The following is a 26,014-nucleotide window of genomic DNA, read 5'->3' on the forward strand; positions in this document are numbered from 1 at the left end:
GAAAAGGCAGCATCAGAAACCAGACAGTGAAGTAGTCACGCCTCTAAACAAGCCTCTTAGCCAGCTGCTGCCCTCTTCAAACCTTCCGGGTGACTACCATTTTGTTTTCAGGAACAAAATGTAATTATCCACAGTGATGAATCAGAAGCCGTTCAATCTGAAATTCAACTAGGACTTTTTTATTTTTTAGAAAAAAAGTCTTTTCAGTTTTCAGATTTGATGGAATATTCTAGACAGCCAATGGGAGATCCTAAAAACTTGATCCCACAGGGACAGAGTAGTTCCTCTTTGGTAAAAGCCAGAAGAGCTGAGTGGAAGCCAGGATTAAACCTCACGATCCCTCGCTCCCTAACTGCAGTGTGTTCCAGGCCTTGCTGGTTCATTATGAGCCATTTTTGCATTCACACCAAGCACATAAACTGTGGACTGAATTGTGTTGCCCCCTCCCCACCGTCCCATCCTATCAAAGTCATATGTTGAAGCCCTAACCTGCAGTGTGATGATATCTAAGGGTGGGCCTCTTATGAAGGAATTAGTGCCCTTTTTCAAGAGGAGACATTGAAGATCTTCCCCTCTACCTATCTCTGGAATGTGAGGACACAGTGAGGTAACCAACTACATATCAGGAAGAGTCCTCACCAGAATCCAGCCAGGCTACTCCCCTATCTCAGACTTAGTTTTCAGAACTGAGAAAATAAATTCCTATTGCTTAAGCCACTAAACCAGTGTTTTTTTTTTTCTTTTTTTTTAATGGTAGCCTGGGCAGATGAATGCAATGACTGCACAAATATACATGGTTAAGTCTCACAAAGTCTTAGGATTATGTATGCTGGGAAGCCACAGTGATTCAAAAGAAAGAACAGCAGAGTAGGGATGCATAAATTTGAATGAGATGTTGGATGGTCATAGACATCAAACCTAAATCCATCAGCTGCATCACAAATGCATTGCATTCATCATTTGAGAGTGTGGCTTACATAAATATCCACTGAAATTTCAGGAAAAAAGTATACACTGTCAGAGGGAATCATCTCCATATGCTGTTTAACAGATTACTCATATTCTCAATACTGATATAATTTAAATGGGTATGATTAACAGGCAGATGGCTTCACAATACTGTCTCAAGTTGTAGATCAGCTGTCAAACTTCAAGTGACATGGCACCTATACCATGTGTGAGATGGCAGAGTTTGATATAAATACAAAGACTTCGCCATCCCCCTAAACTTCTCTCTTAGAAAGCATATGTTGGTCATGAAAGAGTGTTTCAGCTAAACAATGAATTAGTAGTTTGGAGAGTCTGAATTCTCTCTCCTATGGTTCTCTGCTACTCCAGGGGTTCAAGAATGGCCAGTTATAGGGCAGCTTATCAACTGCTTCTGAGGTTCTTTTTGCTGTCATTTCCTCGGGACTCGTATAACAAGTTCCTGCTCCTGACTCATTTCTCCCTCTCCCCTCCCTTCCTTCCTCCCTTCCTCTCCTCCCCCTCCATTTTCTTTTTCTTCCCTCTCTCTCTGTCTCTCTCTCCTTCTCTGTATTAGATCATTACGCTCTTTTTATTTTTCACCCACGATGGCTTGCTCATGTCCTCACGTCCTCACGGGCCCACGTGGGATGCACTCACGGTGTGTCTCTTCAGCAGGTCTTCCGGGTCCCCCTTTTCCTCCAGGCCCTCCTGAGCGACCCTGAGCACCTTTTCCAACTCGGCTCGAGACTCCTCAAACTTTTTCATCAAGCGGCTGTTGGTTTCCACATGTTTCTTCCAGTCTCCAGTTTTCTTTACCATATTCTTGATTAAAAAAATAATAATAACCATAATGGGATATTGATCTCTAGTCACTGAAAATGTCATTTGTTAAAGAATACTGTTTCTTTCAAAAAACACTTGGAAGGAATATATGTCATTATGATGAGAATAGTCAACCCTTCTAAATATTAATACCAGAGAAAGAAGAAGTAAAATGACTGGTTTCCAAACACCAGTAGATGAGCTGTTTGTCAAGAGTGAAGACGTAAAATGTGGTAATTACAAGTCTTTCTTCTTGGAATTTTCCTCATTCACATCTCTAAAGCAGGCAGTGAACTTACCTGAAAAGCAACATGCATATCTGCAATCTTTCTCTGTAGCTTCGTCTGATCAAAACGCTTTAACACGTTGCTCAAGGTCACAAACTTCTGAACACTCTGACTGCCTTTCTCAATTTGAGTCATGGCTTTCTTACAGCTTTCTTGACAAGCCAATAGTTCCTACAAGGAAAGGGAACTCACAACAATAGTATTTAACAGGGCAAGAAAGAATGAGAGTAACCGTTACAAAACATTAACAGCATTATATAGCTTTTAGGCTTTTAATCAGCAATAAGTGAAACCGAAAGTATGGAGAGGTGGTGCTTTTCAGAAGAGCACAGTTTTAAGCAATCACGGAAGTCAGTGCCTTTTATATAAGGCATTTAAGTGTCACGCTGAGGTTTCTGAAATCTTTTACGTTTCACTCCTACCTTATTAATATCAAGAGAATGACAGAGCATCAAAATTGTTATTCTGCCTGGTGCATGCCTTCCTTCTACCAACCAACAGGTCCATAATTTATTGTAAAAGCAATAATGAAACCAATCTACATATCAGGCTATAATCTGCCTCAGTAAATTTAATACCAGTGCATATTATACTTTACTGAGTTAGTTGAAGCAGTATATATAATTTGTATATCCTAAAATATACAACATTTGAATTCTTAAGGTTCACAAACTATCAACCTCATTAATAAAACGGTGAACCCCAGGTTGGTTGGTGGATTATGTCTGACTCTTGCATGGACTGTAGCCTACCAGGCTCCTCTGTCCACGGGATTTCCCAGGCAAGAATACTGGAGTGAGTTGCCGTTTCCTTCTCCAAGGCATCTTCTCAACTCAGGGGTCGAACCCAGGTCTTCTGCATTGTAGGCAGACTCTTGCATTATAGGTGGATTCTTTACCAACTGAGCTACCCAGTGGACCCCAGATTCTAACACAAAAGGCAGCAGACTAGTGGGCCTGGGAATACTTGGCAGTTGTCACACATTTGCAGATGAGAAGCAATGGTGACTCACAGGCCTTTTATGCCTGACTGGATCCTGGGATCCTGGCAATTTCTTCTGCCTTAGACAGCATGGAAATTATTCAGCTCCATGGCAAGCAGTCATTTTTTTGACTTGAATCCACACCATTTGCACTTCAGCATCCTTGATTACTTTGAAAAAATAGTTCAAACTGTGGATAACAGTTTGGGTAACTTAGATGCAAATATTAAGAGAAAGATTTCTGTTTTATTTGGGGAAGACAGAGTAAGGATATACTCGTTCTTTTTGAACATTTAGGAAGTAAAAGAGTAACATATTTTAGAAAAATCTTGAAGTGAAAGTGAAAGTCGGGCAGTTGTGTTTGATTCTTTGTGACCCTGTGTTCTATACAGTCCATGGAATTCTCCAGGCCAGAATACTGGAGTGGGTACCTTTTCCCTTCTCCAGGGGATCTTCCCAACCCAGGGATCAAACCCAGGTCTCCCACATTGCAGACAGATTCTTTACCAGGTGAGCCACCAGGGAAGCCCAAGAATACCGGAGTGGGTAGCCTATCCCTTCTCCAGCGGATCTTCCCGACCCAGGAATCAAACCAGGGCCTCCTGCTTTACAGGTGGATTCTTTACCAACTGAGCTATCAGGCAAGCCCTAGAAAAATCTTACTCATATTTTATCATTAAAAATACTAAATACAATTTTAATTGTGAAGGATTATTTGATGGAGACATATAGCAATTTGGGAACATAGGAAATGGCACTATGATTTCAAAATGAAAGACAGTCTTTAATCAATATGATCAGAGCCCATTAGAATAAGGTTTGGTGGTTCAATCACTGTGTGTGTGCTCAGTCGTGTCTGACTCTGCAACCCCACGGACTGCAGCCCACCAGGCTTCTCTGTCCATGTAACTTTCCAGGCAAGAACACTGGAGTGGGTTGCCATTTCATCTCCAGGGGAATCTTCCTGGATCAAGAATTGAATCCATGTCTCTTGCATCTCCTGCATTGGCATCATTGTTGTGACTTATCATTAATGATAATAATAAGGTTAATTGCTACCAGTTATAGAGTATGTGCCCTAATGTGTTAGTCATACTGTAGAATAGTTAATGTAATCTCTACAACAAGTTCTCAACTTAGGTACCACCACTCCCATTTCAACGTGAGAAAATAAAGCTAATCGAGGCTTTGTAATTTGCTGTATCAGATCTGAATACCTGTCTGACTCACTTCAGATGTTCTCTGCTCTTTCTGCTAAGTGACGCTGCCTTCCTTCCATGAGTCTATTTTGATGAATACAGTGGCAAACCTTTTGCCCATCAGTTTCACCCTCTGTTGCTTAAGTTCATTTATAATAAAACAACTAAATAAGACAATTAACTGTCACACTCAGTAGGAGGCTGTTCTGCATACAGATTTGCTTACTAAAACTGAGACAAAGAAGAACGATTCTCACTCCTTTCCAGAATGCTATGGTCATGTTGATTGGTCTAATCCTAGAGGCATGAAAAAAATCTCATAAGACAGACGATAGACAGTGGACAGAAATGGAATGCAATTATTTATTTCTGTACATAGCTAAATATATACAATTTAAAATTTATCTATACAATTTTTATCTACATAAATATGCAGGTATGCCTAAGTCACTTCAGTTGTGTCTGACCCTCTGCTACCCATGGACTGTAGCCTGCTAGGCTCCTCTGTCCATGGAATTCTCCAGTCAAGAATACTGGAGTGGGTTGCCATGCCCTCCTCCAGGGGATCTTCCCAAATCAGGGATCGAACCCATATCTCCTTGGCTTCTGCACTGGCAGGTGGATTCTTTACCACTGAGCCACTAGGGAAGCCCCTATGTAAATACACTGATATATATAAATATATAGAGAGATATAACATTTTTTTATTCTATTGTGCATACAGTTTTCAACTTTGGCCATGAGTTTTTGTTTTGAGTTGCCAGTACTATTCTATTAAAAGTTTTCTTCTCCTATCACTGAATGTCTATCGTTATATGCACCTCAGTGTTACCGCCTATGCATTCAATTAACCAGGTCTCCTGAAAGAAAAATTTCCTTACCTGATGTTTCTGTTTAAAAAGAGGACTAGATTGTGCCTCGTGTTCAAGAACTGTCATAATCTCATCGATTTTCCCAAGTGAGTCATAAAAGGCTGTCATCTGCTTTTCTAATTCCTCCAACGGTACCAACAGCTGCTGAGACTCAGAAAGGAGTGGGGAGTAACAGTCTTTGACCTTTAAAAAAACAAAGACACAAATTCCATCGAAGGCCATGAAAGACCATAAGCTCAGGGCACTATTCATAGCTCTCAGGAATGTTTTCTTCATTATAGGGTCGTTCTGTGCTTCCAGATCTCCAGAGATACTCTTTAATGATATTTCTTGTGTATTGTTAAATTTTGATGCAAAAAAAAAAAAAAAAAGCACTACTATTGTACCACTGAGACAAGTAAATGCTATGGATCTTTCTCATGAAAATACACCTCAATCATCCACCTGGATAGGTCTTGCTCATCTAAATCATGTCAGTGAGCCAGATGGCATCAAATTCCATTTTATGAACTCTGCAACCCATCTTCACGTTGGGCTCAAAATCTGACCTAAGACAGTCACGAATGACCATTATCTAAGCCGACCTGGACTTTCCAACTTCATTTCTAAGAACTCCACTACTTGACCCCTTAACTCTAGACAAACTTACAAACTTGTTGATGCATTCCTCCCAGGGAGGTCCTGTGCCTCTCCTAACCTCCTCCAAGCTCCATGCTTAGCCACTCTTTCCCCATCGATATCCCACTCACGCCAAGCACTCATGTCATATACAAATTTATTCACAAAGGTTCTCATGCTGGTTCTCCCTCATCTAGATTGGCCCAGATCTCATCTGTTACTTCTCTTTTTAAAAGATGTTATTAATTCACACATCTGCATTGCGTTTATCTTCACGATGAACTCCTGAAGATGAAGATCTCCATCAAGTTTCTGCTTTGTCATATTTGTTGGAATCCAGGAACTCATATAATCTTGCAAGAACTTCCTGCCCCACCTTGTTTTATTTAGAGTTGCTCTAAATATTGCTCTAAATACTCTAGTTGCTCTAGAGTATTATGGGTTGACCAAAATATCCATTTGCATTTTCCCTAAGGTGGTATGAAAAAAACCCAAATGGACTTTTTGGTCAACCCAATGCTTTTGGAAACCAAGGAGGGGAAATTAAGTATCTGCCAGTAGATCATTTATTTTTTTCTTTACCTTGTAATTATTCTCATGCTCTTGGATATACCGAATGAAGGAGAAACTCATAGAAAGCAAGCCACTGTTAAAATGTTAAATTTTAACTGTTAAATGCCACAGGGCTCTGTTTAAATTACTGAACAAAATAAAGAGAATCTGCTGACATGCATAATAATTGGTATGTTTCTAAATCTTCTCAGGACACAAAAGGAATCTTACCAAGATGCTCTACATCTAACACAGCAGTTAAGAAAGTGTGATGACTTAACTGTGTCTAAAGGAGCAATTTGCTTTCTCAGAAGTTGTCCTAAATCACTAAACCCAACCTAGGCTGAGATGTGCCAGCCCAAGACACAGCTCTAAAGGCTGCTTGAAGGTTATCCAATTGATAATGCTGACTCCAAATTGTACCAGATCCTTATAAATAATCTTGAATATTTGAAAGGATTTAAAATTAGCATTCTCGTATATACCAGTTTGACAAAACTTTCTCTTCTTTCCATGGCCTTGATTCTTCCTATTTCTACCTGCCTCATTTATTCCTTTTTTAAATGAATTTTCCACAGTTGATTTAATATTTTCATATTGGTCTTTCTCTTTCTAAATTTCCTTTCCTAATTAACAGCGTTTTCTGTTTTATTTCCCTTTGTTTTCCAATTCTTCATTACAAAATTTTCTCTTCACTTATATAATCACTCCTTTTTTTTAAAGGAAAAAACCAGGCATTAATTACCCAGTTTAAATGGACTTTGAGAACAATATCATCTTTATAAAATGCAACTTTAGATGGATAAAACATCCTAATGACACTTCCAAAGCTGTTAAGGAAAACCCCTCAATAGAACAGAAATGACTTATCGGTCATTTGGTATTCTTTGAGTTTCCTACACAGAAGTGACATAAATGTATGCATCTTAAGTCCAAAGTGAGCTCTGTGAGATGAAAGAGGGCGGAATTTCACTATTTTGTGGTTGTGCAAGTGAAGAGAAATGGTGTAATAAAGAACATGTAAGTATGTCCAATATCAATACACCCCAATCCAAGAGTATGCTGGAATTTTCTCACTTAAATATATGATGTCTTCCTCCTCCTCTTCTCCCCTTGCTTTCCATTTCATCACTTCTAACTGGTCCTCTGTTCTTCCAGAGGAGGCTTATCTTCCTATTAAAGTACACCTACTAGTACTTCTACATTAAAGAGGCAAGGTTTAGTTAGCATCTCCATAGTTCCATTTTTTAAAGTTCATGACAAAGTTACTAGATGAAGAATCCCAATAAGAAATATACAGGATCTGCTAACAAGTGAATGAGTTGCCTGCGGTGACAGAATAGTAAGACAAGCTGAAAGTGATGTTGGTCCTGAATGGAGTTTCATGCTTTGAAAGTATTTTCTCACCTTGGTTAGTTGCTCTTTGAGCCCAGACATGGTTGCAAACATTTCATTAGCTTCTTCTTGAGAGATCTCTTTGGTAATGAGGTGTGCTGTCTTTGTTATCATCTTATACTGAGCATCCATCACAGGCACCCTCTGTTCAATATCCTACATGAATCATTGAAACAGCTATCTTAACACATGATACATTTACTCTTAATTTCAAGATTTCACAAATGGATACAAATCAGTATGTACTGAATAAAACTCTATACTTGTAATAATATTTTGGAGAGTCCAATGATTACTTTCCTTCATTACTAATATATGATATATTGATATAAGAAAATAAATAGAAATAAATATAAGAAAATAAAAAAATGAATAGAATTTAACAAATAAATTTCCTTAAATATCACCATAAATCCTTAGGTTAACATAAAGATAAGCAGAAGTAATCTTTACACTTTCAAAATACATATTAATGTAATCTGTAAACATTATATCAGGTAAATGCATGTTAACAATTTGGGGCAATTATGATTTTAAAAATGAAACAACTTCTTTAAAATAAGTAACACATTGTCACTGCAGAAATTTATAAATTAGAGATAATAATTAAAATTTAATACAGTCTTCTCACACCAAAGCCAACACCCCTACTACCACAAGGCTCTGCTAAAATTACTTAAACAAAATTAATATTTTTCCTGTGTGTATTTACTCCTATTTTTTATTTTTACAAAAAAAAGGATGATGCTTTGTTTTGCTTTTCTTACTTAATGATATATTGGAAAAGTCTTTCCGTATCATTAAATATTCTTCCACTGCTTCATTTTTGAGAGCTGCAGGGTATTCAAAATTTATAAATAGCATAATTCATTTAGTAAATCTTTTATTGTTGGAGGCATTTATGTAGAGGTATCTCCAGACATCTGTTTTTCCCTGCTGCTGCTGCTGCTAAGTCACTTCAGTCGTATCCGACTCTGTGTGACCCCATAGACGGCAGCCCACCAGGCTCCCCCGTCCCTGGGATTCTCCAGGCAAGAACACTGGAGTGGGTTGCCATTTCCTTCTCCAATGTGTGAAAGTGAAAAGTGAAAGTGAAGTCACTCGGTCATATCTGACTCGTAGTGACCCCACGGACTGCAGCCTACCAGGCTCCTCCGTCCATGGGATTTTCTAGGCAAGAGTACTATAAATTGGTTGTAGAAAATGAAAATTTCTATTAAAAAACTATTTTGAAGTTACCCTATGGTCAATACACATCTTAAAAAATTTAGATAGCTTTTAATGAAAGGCAGAAATCAGGACATGCATACATGTCTCAGTGATGCCAAGCAGACACAGAAACAATTCTTGTAATGACCTAAGTAACTCCACTGATCTTTCTTTACACAATAGAATAGGTTTTTCACTTTGTGTTTCAAAAAACCAGCTCACCTCCAAGTCTTGAATTAATAACTTGACATTAATAAAAGAGACTTCTAAGGGCTCTGAAAGTTTCCTATGGGCTTCGGTTGCAAAATCAGACAAGATAGTAACACAATCGTTGTATTCTTTCTTCATTCTGTCCAACTCATCAGCTCGAGCATACTGTTCAGAAAAGGGAGTGGGGCAACACAGAAAACGATTAAGCCAAGACTCAGGAAGCTTGTAACTTTCATTTCTACATACTATCTGGAATTGTTAGGTGGTAGGAAAGACTCTGATTCCTGATTCTTATTTTAGATATACTTGAAGTTAGTCAAATTACTGTGAAAAGAAGAAAGGAGCCAGCATAGAAGCAACGAATTACAATTTAAAGCATGAATCATTCCATGTAAGTAAGCTCCATATGTCAACATAATCCTTATTCAAACTACACATTTCTGTCATGTTCCTCCATTACAAATTGGAAAGAATAAAGGACCAAACAGAAACATAACAGTTCTAAACACATCTGTACTCTGCCTTAATAAGCCCATGCTATAACAATAAAGAGTCTCTAAACAGACTGTTTATCACAACATTTATGACACATCCATGTTCTAAGCATAAACATATTTGAAAAACATACTTGCTTGACTTCCATAAACAACTCCCTCCATCGCCCATTTAGCAATAGTAATTGCTGTTTGAGATCACGGGAAACCATCTCATCACATGTTTCGATTAAAAAATTGCCAGCATCATTCATGGCAGTGTGCTGCTGTATCCAATGAGGCAAATTTCGGAAAAAATCCTAAACAAGAAACAATGCATACTATTGTAAATCATAAACCAATGTTAATAAGTGATATGAAAGTAACCAGACCATGAGAAATACCTTGGTTCTAAAATTTGTGCAGATTTTAAGGGGAATTTTAACTCTCTTTTCAAAATGGAAATTTTTAACAAAAAACTTAAAAAATGTGAACTAGAAATTGTGCCTGTTCACAAGAACACGTATGCCACATATTTTGCTGAAAACAAAACAAAACATGATGACCATATTCTGTTATTCCTATTTTACAGATGAAAAAGCTGAATTTCTGTGAATGTAAGGGACTTGTGTCTCTATTCTTCAGGCTAGTAAATACCAGTGCCAGAGTCATATAAAAGGTATAATATTTTAGGGAATATATAGCTTTAGGGAATATATGTATCTTTCTCAAGCACATTTTACTGATTACTTTTGATATTAAAATCAAATTTTAAAATCTGAATATAGTCCATGAAGATAATTAACAATCATGAAGATAAACTCTTCAAGGAAAATTTAAAAAAGTAATTATCTGGGGCAAGAATACATAATACAATGACATCCTTCCTTATTTAAGGTTACACATTTGATGATGGAGCAGCTTCCACCGGATTTCAAATTGCGTGCCTCTGTACACACACACATATGCACCATGGTAAAAACCAAGAACACCATAATTCAAAATCGATTTCACAAGTCATGTGTGGGAGGACTTCCTACATAAACTGATGAGAACAATTCTGCTTCTGGTGGTTATATCCCCTTGGATGAAATTAACACATAGGACATCTGCTAGGGTACTGCCAGTCTAATCAGAAAAGCCAAAATCTGTGTGGGTTACAGTTGCTCAGGTACACGAAAGTACTTAATCTGTGTGACATATAGAATGGGAAACATATATAAATTATGCATCTGCTTGTATAACATAATAATCAAAGAACCAATTTTGAATGGCAAGCAGTAATTCTAATATAAGTGCTATACCTCTTAATGGGGATCTGGCATTTTAATGTTTTACATATAAGTTGTTTCTCCATGAGAAAATACCAGACTCCCACTGAGAAGTATATATACAGAAATCAGTCCATTTCATGTGATAGTTTAATGTAAGTGATATTAAAGACAGCAATTCTTGCACACACCTGTAACTGGAGGAAAGAAAATCACTCCTACCAGAAGAAGACCTGACAGTTGATAAAATCCAAAAACAAACTTCCAGAGAGACAAAAATGTGGTGACCCATCTGTTGAATCTGTATAATGCCATCACACAGATTTAGGGCTATGTTAGCCAAAATTGTTTTAAATGATCAGCATTCAGTCGCTCGGTCTGAATGAAGAGTATCTGACTCTTTCTGACCCCATGGACTGTAGCCCACCAGGCTCCTCTGTCCATGGAATTTTCCAGGAAAGAATACTGGAGTGGCTTGCCATTTCTTCCTCTAGAGGATCTTCCTGACTCAGGGATCGACCCCATGTCTCCTGCGTCTCCTGCCTTAGCAGGTGGATTCCTGGGAAGCCCAAAGTTTTTTTCATCCTCTCTTAAATTAGGAAATCCACAGAGGCTGAGCCCTTTAAGTCAGACCTTATTGTGTGTATAGCGCCCTCTGCTGCCCACTGGGTTTGGCTGCCCCTCCATCAGTTATGGCGCTCTGAATGCAAAAGTCCAATACTGTCTTAACGTTAAGCTTTAAAAAGCAGAACACTTCTTGGTCTAAAATAATTTACTAACCTGAAAGTGCAGCGTTTAAGGCAAACTCGGGATTTGTATGACACATATGCAAACACATAACATTCCCTAGAGAACTTTGCTGTTGCTTGTTTCCTATTGTAAGTAGCAGTCTTACCTTTTTGGCATGTTCTGACTGATTTAGCATTTTCTCAGCATCCTCGAGCCAAGCCTGAAGACTAGCCACGGTATTGCCGTATCGGTCCCAGTTGGCGATGACTTCCTCCAGCATGCTCCGCACGCTCCTGACTTCCACCGAGAGGTTCCTCCACTGGGCAGTGGTTTCATTCATGAATTTCATCACATTCTCAGCTTCTTCCACTGAAACAGATATTATAATCCTTGTTTTATATTTTAAATCCACCACACCTTTTTTCTAGGGTCTACTGAAGGGCATTCATGATTCTTCTTAGGATTTTAAATTTAACAGATGTAACGTCAGAATCACATTCAGCTAATGTTGGGGATACAGTATATCTTATTCATAGATATTTATAGATTAAAGACAATGAATATTTAAAATTTCTGATAAATGGTATATAGTAATAATAGATGGCATATATTTGTTTACATTTTATATGCATTCAGATATACACATATACAGTACAATCATAAATGCTATAGTTCATTTTCAGCAAATATGAGAAATATATCTGCAAAATGAAACAGACATATTTTACAATTGTGTCTTTCCACGAACTTAAGTTTTCATTTATTTTATTATAATATTCAGGTTGGTCCAATTTTGCCTTTAACCATTGGAATTTAAAATAGGTTTGACCATTACAATTTAGAAAATGAAAACTTATTTTCCTTTCTCTTAGAAAATCACACACTCACATACACACACGCAGGACAGGCATAACACAAAGTCAAGGAAACTGAATCCAGTATGACCTTTCAGGCCAATGGCATGGTCACACAAAGATTCTGCAGAGAAAAACTGACTTAATCATACAGAAACATGTAGGTTCTAAATTCTACTGTATTCAATACTACAACAAATTCTGTCTTGTGTTTTACCTGAACCATCAGCTTTGACATACATCTCAGCTGTCTGTTTCAAGATCTGGTATGTCACTTCATATTGTTCAAAGAACTTGCTATTTTCTATAAAAGACTAGAAAAAAGAGGGAACAGTTAGATGATAACTGATATAGGCTTATGCATACATGCCAAAGTCAGACTTCTGCAGTGCAGGGATGCGGATATGTTACCTAGATTTACCAACCTCACTTTTCTTCAAAACATCGACTTGATTCAACTGCCATAAATAACCTGATTATTTCTGAGAATTTAACTTTATTCCCCACTTTTGCTTCTAATTCACCCCTAGACTGAGAAAACATTACACTTCTTCTCCACCCAAGGGTTTGTTTTTAGAAGAGACATAAGCTTCTCCAGAGTATGTGGGGCTAACATTTAGAAAGCACTAAATTTGGAGCAACATTTGAAAGTGTCCCACTGGGTCTTAGCTGTGGAATTCTGTTGCTCTTTGAACAATAATTCTGGTGGATGATGATTCTGAGGTATTTCAGAGTAAAAATAACTGGCACAGGCACACTTCCTTAAAAAGCAAATACAAAAATATTTCCAAGTAGAAAATTGCTAAATAATCATACATTCTATCCATGTTATCCATGTTCTCATATGTCTATTAACCTAGTAGAAAAATTAAAGATTAGATACAACTATATCTAACACGGTGGTTTAGTTGCTAAGTCATGTCCAACTATTGCAACACTGTGGACTCTAGCCCGCTAGGCTCCTCTGTCCATGGGATTCTCCAGGCAAGAATCCTGGACTGTGTTCCCATTTTCTTCTCCGGGGATCTTCCCAACATAGGTACTGAACCCACGTCTCCTGCATTGCAGGTGGATTCTTTACCACTGAGCTACCGGGGAGCCCCTATATCTAATATGCCTGTATGCAATTTACGTATGCATCAGAGTTACTATAAGCAAATGGAGACTAATATGGAGGACACACAGGTGACTTTTATTATTGCTAACTCCAGGAAATATGAAATAATTCCTGTTTCAAAAATTATTCCTACTTTTCTAAAAGTAGAAAATTAAAGCAATTACAGATAACAACATATTACCAAAAGCTTCTTAATTCCTTTTAATAGTGTAATTAGTTCCTATGATTTAAACTCAGTAAAATACTTTGTGTCACTATTATAAAACATAAAATTGGTCTTCAAAAACTAGCTGAAGTTCTGAATAGGATGCTGATGAATGCTTAATATGGAGATGCAAAATGCTTGTGTGCAGATGCAAAACTATTCATATAACAATTTCATAGGCGTCCCTAGATTTTATTAATAGAAATTTATAGCATTTCATGACTATATTTAAAAAGTTACATATAATACATTTCATACCATTTTATGTTTGCATTTACTACATAGCAACTATTCTTCATGGATATATTGAATAAAGCTCTGAATTATCTGGAATGAGGGATTTCCTGATGAATACCTTATCCAATAAGTGAAATAGGCTTTCTTATTTTTGATGAGAATTGGTTAGCTCATTATTTAGCCTTATGTCCTATTCCCTTAACCTCTGCCTGCTCCCCAAATGGAGAAAGAGTAACTTAATGCAATTTAAATTTTGAACAATTTCACAAATAAGTAGGTCCTGATTTCAACAAACGTGGATGATTACACCTAATTTTCAGGACCTTGTAAGAAATTGAAGAAACAAATACATTCAGCAAAGTTTTTAAAATAGTGTCCATTTAGTTTGGACACAGTTTCAAGGAGCTAATGGGAAAACAATTGCTCAAAGTGTCAAATAAATGGAAAACAGTGCCTACATCGGACATTAAAACATACACATGCTTTAGACAGAGTGATTTACAAATTCATTATAAATGAACAAGAGAGAAAAGTTATTTCCAGTTTCATTTTTGGTATGGGTGGGGAGAAGAATGTTTTAAGAATATTATAAATGTAGAAATTCATTAAAGTACTTTTGAGTTTTCCTATGAGGGCAAATACATCACTTTGCTGACAAAGGTCTGTATGGTCAAAGCTATAGTCTCTCCAGTAGTACGGATGTGAGAATTTGACCATAAAGAAGGCTGAGCAGTGATGAATTAATGTTTCTGAAGACTCTTGAGAATCCCTTGGACAGCAAGGAGATCACACCAGTCAGTCCTAAAGGAAATCAACCCTGAATATTCACTGGAAGGACTGATGCTGAAGTTGAAGCTCCAACACTTTGGCCACCTGATGTGAAGAGTCAACTCATTGGAAAAGACTCTGATGCTGGGAAAAATTGAAGGCGGGAGGAGAAGGCGACAACAGAGGATGAGGTGGTTGGATGGCATCACCGACTCAATGGACATGAATTTGAGCAAACTCTGGGAGATAGTGAAGGACAGAGAAGCCTGGCATGCTGCAGTCCATGAGGTTGCAAAGAGTTGGACATGACTTAGCGACTGAACGAGGAAAACTAAATAATAAATTTTTGAAGGAAGAAGCCTTATTTGTTATTTTAGTTTTTAAATTGTTTCATACATTTTTGCCCTTTCTTTCTGAGTCCTGAGTAACTCCATTTAGTAACATGAATTATTTTGTCTATTAGAATCACTTCAGCAGGAGGACTGCTAATTTCCTTTTTCGCTGTGAGCCATCTAGATGGTCTCTCAGAAGAATGCAAAATTAAGCACAAATATATGTTTAAAATACCAGTGATGGGGTTAGTTTATTTCTTTTAAAATACAGCTTGCATTTGGAAATCAAGTTCAACAAATAAGCGGTGTTGGTCAAGGGACTTTTAAAGTTGATGGCATTTCAAGAAAAGGAAGCTATTTCTTTATGCTACAAAATTGAAAGTATTGGAAGGGAGTAAATTTCTACTCTGAAAAGAGAAATATAATAAATACAAAGCTCATTAATTTCACTCAAAGAGAGCTAAACCAGACACTTTAAGATTTTAAAAAATCAACTGAGATGTGAGAAGTACTTTCATTAGACCTGCCTATTGACTTTAATAAAATCATTACAAATATTAGACTAAATGTTCATACTACATATGCTGCATTCACTTTATCTACACTTCCAAGAGCTTCTCTTCTATGTGAAAGAATGAAATACTGTCTCATTTCTTCCACTATAAAATTGGAGCATGTGTTAAGTAACACGGTTATGTCACGAACAGTTCTGACATCAAGAACCAAACCAATCATCTTCTTATTTACATTATAGTATGTAATTTCTTACCAGGATCCTGTGGCCTAATTTAATCAACAAGCATTCGTGAAGTATTAATATTTTCTAAGAATTCCTTGAGCACTTAGGGGCTGTGTACCTAAGTGCCTCTTAAAAGAGTTAAGGAGGAAACACATTCTTTAGTTTCCCAACTCTTAAAAAAAGTATCTTTTTTTTTCTTGTAGATAAATAGAATAGAATTGAGAATTCAGATGAAGGAAAAGATAATTATGGAACTCTTATATCTCAAATATTACTTTGCTTATTTGATGATGTAGCAGCATATGGCTCATTACAATAATGTTTTTTTAGAAACCAAGTAAAGAATTATATTTAAGAAACTGATTTTATGTGTTTTTTTTTTTAATCTTCATGCACTTTGAAACAGTCTCTTCTAAAGAGAATGATTTTCCCGAAAACTCCAGAAGAATGAGAGAAGCCTTGTGGCGTGTGAGATAGAAGGAAAACAATGAAGTGTCTGTCTTTGTTCCTTAGAAGAATGCTTATTATTGTTAAAATTTTGGAAAAGATTATGTCTTCTAGACATTAAGTTATGTATAAGGTCACATAGGTAGTGAAGAGCTGAGTCCTGATTCAATACATTCCTATGTCACCGGTGGCCACATAGAATAATCCCAATAATGTGTGCCAATAATCTCCCCAAGAATCCAACCACACCCTGCCCCAATACCATGCTGCCTATAATAACATAAGAGTAACTAATAGGCAGCAGCATGGAAATGTAAAATACTGTCAATTATGGACCAACATTAAATGGAACTGTTTATGTGAATGGCATTCTTTAGTTCACTGAGCTACAGAATATCATTTCAATTATTTGGACTTTTCAGTTTAAAAAAAAAATTTTTTTTCCCAGCCAGTTTTGTTAGAGATTAAAGTTCAGTGCATGCTAAGTCACTTCAGTCATGTCTGACTCTCTGTGACCCTAAGGACTGTAGTCAACCAGGCTCCTCTGTCTGTGGGATTCTCCAGGCGAGAATACTAGAGGGGGTTGCCATGCCCTCCTCCAGGGGATCCTCCCGACTCAGGGCTTGAACCCACACCTCTTATGTCTCTTGCACTGGCAGGCGCGTTCTTTACCACTAGTGTCACCTGGGAATTCCCATAAAATTCATAAACACAAAGGCTTTCGATGCAGAAAGATGTGGATTCTAATCCAGATTCCACTTCTTATTAACTATGCCACTTGGAACATGTGACTTGAACATTCAAAAGGCCCATTTCATCAATGAAACAATGTGAAAATACCCAGCCCATAGGGCCGTCATTGAGATGCAAGATGACACATGTGAAATACTAGGCACATGGAAAATATCCCACATCCTCTAACTATTAAAACTATCAAAATATAACTATCTTAAACCTCTTTTGGAATAGAAGTTTAGGTGATAAATATACATCTTTCATCAGGGAACAAGAATATCAGGAAATATTAATTAAAGCCCGCTATATTTATAGAGCTATTAGCAATCTTACAAATAATTTTGCGAGTCACATTACAAAACAGTTTAAAATTACCAGCTCAGTGAATGTCTATTTATGAAGTAGGTAAAAAGTACTGACTTTTTATCATTAATAATAATTCTTTGGCTGCTGCTGCTGCGTCACTTCAGTCGTGTCCAACTCTGTGCGACCCCATAGACAGAAGCCCACCAGGCTCCCCCGTCCCTGGGATTCTCCAGGCAAGAACACTGGAGTGGGTTGCCATTTCCTTCTCCAATGTGTTAAAGTGAAAAGTGAAAGTGAAGTCGCTCAGTCATGTCCGACGCTTAGCGACCCCACGGACTGCAGCCTACCAGGCTCCTCCATCCATGGGATTTTCTAGGCAAGGCTTTATGTGAGAAGTTCAAAGAATTATTAACATCTTTGTGTTGGAACATTAACCTGGTGAAACAGTCTCATTAGGCATTTCAATCTAATTGGCTGTCCTTAAATAGCAAGAACAAAGACGGATCCTGAATAATTACCTACTGAGCTCAGAGTGTATCATTTGACATGACTAAATCTGAAAATATACATGCATATCTGTATTTAATATTTGTAGGACTAATGTAAATGCTCAAAGTTAAAAAAAAAATCAGATTTCTCATTACTTTCCAAAATCATTCAAAATGAATACGGGAACAACATATTGTCACATATTTCACATTTTTGGACAAATGTCTCCTAGAAAATTATAGTAAATCTAGAGAAATATTTTTATTGCAAACTTGTTAAATTTTTTTAAATGCATGTTATTCATTTAGCATGTAGAAAATAACATTAAAATGTAGCAAAATATATTATGGTTCTAGGATGCTTCAGTAAAAATGTGATTTCAATAAATATTCAGTCATGTTGGTAACAGAACCACTGACACTAGTCAGGTTAGAAATGGGCTTATATTTTAAATGAATTAATTTATCGGTTAGAACTTCTGAATAAATACAAATGAAACAAAGAACTGAGATGTTTATTAATTTTGTGAGCATATCTGTATTGCTAATTAATTGAGGAGCATGTTTAACTAAGAGAAATAAACTACTTTTAATAATTATAACTCTCTGATTACATGTAAATGGAAACTGCTAGCTACAGTAGGACCTACTTCCCTCATTAATGCAGGGCTACTAGTCTATGTACATATAGGATTATCTATACTGATAGCCCAAAGTAGAAAATACTCTTCAAAAATTAAGTTCTTACAGGTTCACAGACAGAATTTTACTTTTCCTAGGCGCACATAGGAAGTAATGAAACTCACAGAATGGCCATAAACAAGGCATGCTTGAACTAATCTAAAAAAAAAACAAATAGTTCCCACTGAATAACTGAGAATTGTCCTAAACTACTCATGACTGGATTTTAGAAAGCTTAAAATAATGTTTATTTTAAGTCAACTTCAGTGGTGAGCGCACAATCAGTTGTATGCAATACAAAAACTTTTTTAAGCAAGAAAGCTTATCAAAATTAGTTCAATAGGATTAATGCTGTAAAACATTTTATACTCCAAAGAATACAGGTGTATATTTCAGATTGCTGTGAAAAGCTCACAGATTTACATTAAACCCATTTTACACACTGGTAACTTGAGGTTTAAATTCAAGATAAAAGTAACAATGTCCAATAAACTAGAAGGTATTAGATACTAAACCCAGGGGTCCTCTGACCTCTGTCAGAGCCGCAGGGAGACTTACGATGTAGTTTTGCAGAAGTAGCTCCACTGAATCTCTACCCCCATACTTGATGATCCAAGACTTCAGCTTTGACTCTGCAAGAACCAGCAGTGACAGCAGACGGTACTTTAACTCTAGAAATTCCATTTTCATTAAGTGTAGCTCTGACGTGGAGGAAACAAAATGAAACCTAGGAACAAACACAGAGAATTTACAGAATGCAACTAATAGTAACAGAACGGGCTTACTTAACCTGTTACATGTCAGTATTAAATAAAATGCAGGCACAAGGTCTTCTAAACTCTGGCTGATCAGTCACTCTCAGGAAAGCTGGTTCAGCTTCTAGCTCTGGGTTTAAAGGCAAATCACGATTGATTGAAGTCTTTGATTTAGTTCTTCCTCCTGCCAAGATCGCGCTCATCTGTTTCTTTTAGAAGCTGTTTTTGCAATATTACATAATGTTCCTCACAGTACTGAATAAAAATACAGCCTCTGAAGAAACCATTTCTGTGATTTTCAGGCTGTGGGTACATGCAGGTTTATTCTTTTCAACTAATCATGTATTAGAACGTTAGCATTCTTAGCATGTGCTATGGGAACCCAGTTTTTATGTACCAAATGCAAGCATCTACGTAAAAAAAAAAAAAAAATTAATTCAGAAAGAAAAGACATGGGAAAAAAGCATCCACCGAGCCTTTTAACTACACTTCATTCAAAATCAGACATTCTCTTACCTCTCGGCCATGTCCTCTAATTGATCAGGTGGCACTGGGATCCCGTTCACAGACCTGGTTCGGTAGATTTCATGGAATGCTCTTTTGTGGGCATCTGTGTTTTGAAGCAGATCCTAAGATACAATTTAAAAAAAAAATTAAAAATGAGGAAACATGTTCACAGGAAGCTAAGAAGCATAATTTTCAGCCTGCACGGATGAGTCAATGTATTCAACAATTTTATGGTGCTGCCACAGCCATACACGGCTTGGTGCCAAGCACAGGCTTTTACCTTGTACAGGAGCCTGAGTGCTTGTCCATAAGGTCCTGTGCTAGAGCTGTAGCTAATAATTATGGCATCTTTTAAACACACATGACACTTGCACAGCAATGCATTCAGACATTTTAAAGGCACATGGTCCAAAGGAAGATGTAGTTAGTGCTATAAATGATAAATGTTAGCATTTTTCTCTTTCCCTGATTTTGAATCTATTGGTTTTCCAAAGCTTAAAACTAGGTACAAGTAGTTTAACCCTTTAAAGTTAAAACTAAAAATATTAAATTCTCTATTTTATTCTGAGTGTGTGCAGGCTACTGTAAAAGTCATGCTTGCTTGCCATCTTAAAGTAAATCAATTACATTACAACATATTAAGAAAACACCCTTATGGTTAGACGATTTCAAATAAGCACAAGGAATGTCCCATAGATATCACAGCAGGAAGACTAAATGTGATGTTTATAAACATTCTGTCTAGATTGTACAGAACTCCAAAAACTTTTAATAATTTATTTAGATTTGTTTTCTGAGTTTGTCATTGTCAGAAGACATATGAAGATTCACAAGTCCTTCACAATTCCTAGCTAATTTCTCACATAAAAGCAAAGAAGGAGAGAGGTGAAAGCAGATTCATGCTGTATTTTCTAGAGCTTAGGTGGTTTCTCAACAGCAGAGTAAATAGCCAACAGATTGTCACTCATTGAAAAATAAGATACATTAACCTACCAGAGTGAATTAGAAAAATCAACACTCTATTTGGGCTTCCCTGCTAAGAAGTGGCTAAGAGTCTGCAACCCAATACAGAGGGCCTGGGTTCAATCCCTGGTCAGAGAACTAGATCCCACATGCCACAACTAAAGGTCCTGCATATCACACCAGAGACCAAAGATCCTATGTGTTGCAACGAAGACCTCATGTGCCAAATAAAAATGTATATTTTTTCATTAATTAATAGTGTTTCACACTAAGATTTAGTAGATTAATCAGAGAAAAACAGAAGGAAGAAAACAGCCTAAAACATAAGAAAGACACTTGACAGACAGGTACAAATGAAGGCTTTCATATATAAATTAAGATGCTAAAGTCATATGTGTTTGTTAACGTAAGGGATTAATTTTCTTTTAGTTCAGAGGATGTTGTTACATTGTAGAAAAAAGTTCAAGCCCCAAACTATTTCTATCTTGATATGTATTTGCTATTATCACCTTCTGATGTGCTTTGAGTCTGTAGGTAATGGCACAGACATTCACAAGTTCCCTGTTCCCAGTGGGAGGGCACCACAGGCATCTCAGAGCTGATTACAGAGAACAGAGGACCATCCTAGAGTAGCTATTGCCTTGAGTATTTCAGTCACTTGTCTGCCTCCTTCTTAACCTGTAGACACAGTTCTATAGCTTATATCTTGACCGAAACTCCCCCAAATGACTTCAGGACAAGTTTAGAGCCACCACCACTCCCACCTCTTATTTGTTCTGTGTGACTACATGTTAATGATATGGGTGGGGATCTGTGACTGCTGGATTTCCAAATGTCCAGTTGTCTTCCAAGAAGTTCTGCCTGTTGTAGTTTTCTATATCTAATGACTTGAAAGAAATCTTGACAAGAAATCAAAACAAACAAAAACATTTTTAAACATGACAAATGAATACAGATGCTGTGATACTGCTGGGTCCTCTGAAAGGCCGTCTCACTACAAAGCAACCAGATGCTGAGCACAGCGTATGACTTTAGCTCACTAGTACTCTCACAGGAAGTAAGTGAAACCTTTAAGTCTCCCATTTTCAGAAAACATGACCCCAAACTGAATCACAGACCTATGAACAAAATCACTGAAAAAGCTGATTGTCCCAGACAAATATCAATACCATGCAAGTCTTGGGACTTGAATAATGTGAGAAATATTGAAAGTGAGAACTCAACATTTAGCCAGAACCCTCAAAGAGAGCTGATGTGTCCCTGGCTGATAGCAAACGCAAACACAAAAGGAAGAATGCAAATATCGCCAAACACAGGAGACACGCTACCATGAGTGAGAACCAGCAGAAACAATACATTCACAGTGTTAGAAAAATGTAAGCAATTTAATACTTGACAATAACAGTTTGAAAGTTAGAAGAGTAGGACCTGGTTAAAGTGTTCTTAATTCCTTATATAGATTAAGAGGAGGCCAAGACACTGATTTTCAATTTCATTAAGTACCTATGGTATAATTTCAAGGACAATCACATTACACAACTACAGTTTATAACTTGAAGACAGTTTGAGGGAAAACATGGAATAAGATAAACAGGCAAACAAATCAACAACAACAACAAAACCCCTCAATCAAACATTTTAAAGCAATTTTCCTCCAATTAAAAAATTAAAAAAAAACCTTCAATCAACTTATAAACAGGAAGAATGCAGGGGAAAAAGAAAGAAAAAGTAGAGCAAATAGAAACGAATGGTAGAAACAAATTCAGATATATCAGTAATTATAAATAAATATGAATGGAATATATATTTCCTTATCGAAAGGCAGAGAATGTCAGATTAGACAAACAGAACTATCTGCTTTTTAAAAGAGATATTCCTAAACATTAAGAACAAGGATGGGTTGAAATTAACACAATAGAAAACAACAAGCCAGGCAAATTCTAATAAAAGAAGTCTCATATGTGTGCATCAATATCAGACAAATAGACTCCAGAACAGAAGTCTTTACAAGTTATTAACTGCTTAATTAATTATTGTTTCCTTGGGCTCCAAAATCACTGTGGATCACTGTAGCCATGAAATTAAAAGATGCTTGCTACTTGAAAGAAAAGCTATGACAAACCTAGACAGCATACTAAAAAGCAGAGCCAACAATTTTGTTCTAATATTAATTGTATATCCTGGAATTTGGTTCTAAAATTAATTGTATATCCTAACAAGTATATGTTGAATGGAATTGGACTTCCCATACATCTATTGAAAATTTGAGCATCCATTCAGTTCATTTCAGTTGCTCAGTTGTGTCTGACTCTTTGTGACCCCATGGACTGCAGAACGCCAGGCCTCCCTGTCCATCACCAATTCCCAGAGTTTACTCAAACTCATATCCATTGAGTCGGTGATGCCATCCAACCATCTCATCCTCTGTCATCCCCTTCTCCTCCCGCCTTCAACCTTTCCCAGCATCAGGGTCATTTCAAATGAGTCAGTTCTTCCCATCAGGTGGCCAAAATATTGGAGTTTCAGCTTCAACATCAGTCCTTCCAAGGAATATTCAGGACTGATTTCCTTTAAGAGGGACTGGTTGGATCTCCTTGCAGTCCAAAGGACTCTCAAGAGTCTTCTCCAATACCACAGTTCAAAAGCATCAATTCTTCGGCGATCAGTTCTTTTTATAGTCCAACTCTCACATCCATACATGACTACTGGAAAAACCATAGCTTTGACCAGACAGACATTTGTTGGCAAAGTAATGTCTCTGCTTTGTAATAAGCTGTCTAGGTTGGTCATAGTTTTTCTTCCAAGGAGCAAGCATCTTTTAATTTCATGTCTGTAGTCTCCATCTGCCGTGACTTTGGAGCCCAAAAAATAAAGTCTGTCACTGTTTCCACTGTTCCCCCAGCTATTTGCCATGAAGTGATGGGACCAGATGTCATGATCTTTGTTTTCTGAATGTTGAGTTTTAAGCCAACTTTTTCACTCTCCTCTTTCACTTTCAAGAAGAGGCTCTTTAGTTCTTCTTTGCTTTCTGCCATAAGGGTGGTGTCATCTGCATACCTGAGGTTCCTGGCAAACTTCATTCCAACTTGTGCTTCATCCAGCCCAGTGTTTCTTATGCTGTACTCTGCATAGAAGTTAAATAAGCAGGGTGACAATATACAGCCTTGACATACTCCTTTCCTGATTTGGAACCAGTCTGTTGTTCCATGTCCAGTTCTAACTGTTGCTTCTTGACCTGCATACAGATTTCTCAAGAGGCAGGTCAGGTGGTCTGGTATTTCCATCTCTTTCAGAATTTTCCACAGTTTATTGTGATCCACACAGTCAAAGGATTTGGCATAGTCAGTAAGCAGAAGTAGATGTTTTTCTGGAACTCTTTCATTTTTCTATGATCCAACGGATGCTGGTTATTTGATCTCTGGTTCCTCTGCCTTTTCTAAATCCAGCTTGAACATCTGGAAGTTCACGGTTCACGCACTGTTGAAGCCTGGCTTGCAGAATTGTGAGCATGACTTTGCTACTGTGCGAGATGAGTGCAATTGTGCGGTAGTTTGAGCATTCTTTGGCATTGCTTTTCTTTGGGATTGGAATGCAAACTGACTTTTTTCCAGGCCTGTGGCCAACTGCTGAGTTTTCCCAATTTGCTGGCATATTGAGTTCAGCACTTTCAGCATCATCTTTTAGGACTGGAAATAGCTCAAATGGAATTCCATCACTTCCACTAGCTTTGTTCGTAGTGATACTTTCTAAGGCCCACTTGACTTCTCATTCAAGGATGTCTGGCTCTAGGTGAGTGATCACACCATCGTGATTATCTGTGTCGTGAAGATCTTTTTTGTATGGTTCTTCTGTGTATTCTTGCCACCTCTTCTTAATATCTTCTGCTTCTGTTAGGTCCATCCCATTTCTGTCCTTTATTGTGCCCATCTTTGCATGAAATGTTCCCTTGGTATCTCTAATTTTCCTGAAGAGATCTCTAGTCTTTTCCATTCTATTGCTTTCCTCTATTTCTTTGCATTGATTGCTGATGAAGGCTTTCTTATCTCTCCTTGCTAGTCTTTGGAACTCTGCATTCAAATGGGTATATCTTTCCTTTTCTCCTTTGCCTTTCACTTTTCTTCTTTCATAGATGTTTGTAAGGCCTCCTCAGACAACCATTTTGCCTTTTTGCATTTCTGTTTCATGGGGATGGTCTTGATCACTGCCTCCTGTACAATGTCATGAACCTTCATCCATAGATCTTCAGGCACTCTTGTCTATCAGATCTAATCCCTTGAATCTGTCACTTCCACTGTATAGTCATAATGGATTTGATTTAGATCATACCCGAATGGTCTAGTTGTTTTCCCTACTTTCTTCAATTTAAATCTGAATTTGGCAATAAGGAGTTCATGATCTGAGCCACAGTCAGCTCCTGGTCTTTTTTTTGCTGACTATGTAGAGTTTCTCCATCTTTGGCTGCAAAGAATATAATCAATCTGATTATGGTGTTGACCATCTGGTGATGTCCATGTGTTAAGTCTTCTCTTATGTTGTTGGAAGAGGGTATTTGCTATAACCAGTGCATTCTCTTGGCAAAACTTTGTTAGCCTTTGCCCTGCTTCATACTGTACTCCAAGGCCAAATTTGCCCATTACTCCAGGTATTTCTTGACTTCCTACTTTTTCATTCCAGTGCTCTATAATGAAAGGGACATTTTTTGGGGTGTTAATTCTAGAAGTCTTGTAGGTCTTCACAGAACCATTTAACTTCAGCATCTTCAGCATTATTGGTCAGGGCATAGATTTGGATTACTGTGATACTGAATAGTTTGCCTTGGAAATGAACAGAGATCATTAACACAGAAAAGCATCCCACTATGCTTCTTTATATTGCTAATCTAGATACTGTTAAGTATCCTATCACTTCATAGCAAATAGATGGGGAAAAGTGGAAACTGTGACAGGTTTTATTTTCTTGGGCTCCAAAATCACTGCAGATGGTGACTGCAGCCATGAAATTAAAAGACATTTGCTTGTTGGAAGAAAAGCTATGACAAACATAAACAGTGTATTAAAAAGCAGAGATATCACTTTACTGACAAAGGTCCATATAGTCAAATGTATGCTTTTTTCATTACTCATGTGTGGATGTGAGAGCTGAACCATCAAGAAGGCCGAGAACCAAAGAACTGATGCTTTCCATCTGTGTTGCTGGATAAGAATCTTGAGAGTCCCTTGGACTGCAAGGAGGTCAAACTAGTCAATCTTAAAGGATATCAACGCTGAATATTCATTGGAAGGACTGATGCTA

General features: G+C 37.3%; 1 protein-coding gene across 14 annotated transcripts in view; it reads right to left on the reverse strand.

The window, feature by feature from the left end:
• The window catches only part of SYNE1 (spectrin repeat containing nuclear envelope protein 1), a 491,794-nt gene that overhangs the window by 322,915 nt on the left and 142,865 nt on the right, over positions 1 to 26,014 (reverse strand). For all 14 annotated transcript variants that reach the window (XM_055433423.2, XM_055433430.2, XM_055433426.2 and 11 more), the window contains 10 exons: positions 19,769 to 19,881; positions 19,056 to 19,224; positions 12,660 to 12,756; positions 11,755 to 11,957; positions 9,744 to 9,908; positions 9,128 to 9,280; positions 7,709 to 7,852; positions 5,141 to 5,314; positions 2,091 to 2,249; positions 1,627 to 1,791 (listed from right to left, as the gene is read on the reverse strand). In XM_055433423.2, coding sequence (XP_055289398.2) covers positions 1,627 to 1,791; positions 2,091 to 2,249; positions 5,141 to 5,314; positions 7,709 to 7,852; positions 9,128 to 9,280; positions 9,744 to 9,908; positions 11,755 to 11,957; positions 12,660 to 12,756; positions 19,056 to 19,224; positions 19,769 to 19,881 — 1,542 coding nt within the window. The remainder of the gene's footprint in view (positions 1 to 1,626; positions 1,792 to 2,090; positions 2,250 to 5,140; positions 5,315 to 7,708; positions 7,853 to 9,127; positions 9,281 to 9,743; positions 9,909 to 11,754; positions 11,958 to 12,659; positions 12,757 to 19,055; positions 19,225 to 19,768; positions 19,882 to 26,014) is intronic.

Source organism: Moschus berezovskii, chromosome 10 (assembly GCF_049115385.1).
Source record: "Moschus berezovskii isolate FMDL1 chromosome 10, NW_MosBer_1.0, whole genome shotgun sequence".
Classification (NCBI taxonomy): domain Eukaryota; kingdom Metazoa; phylum Chordata; class Mammalia; order Artiodactyla; family Moschidae; genus Moschus; species Moschus berezovskii.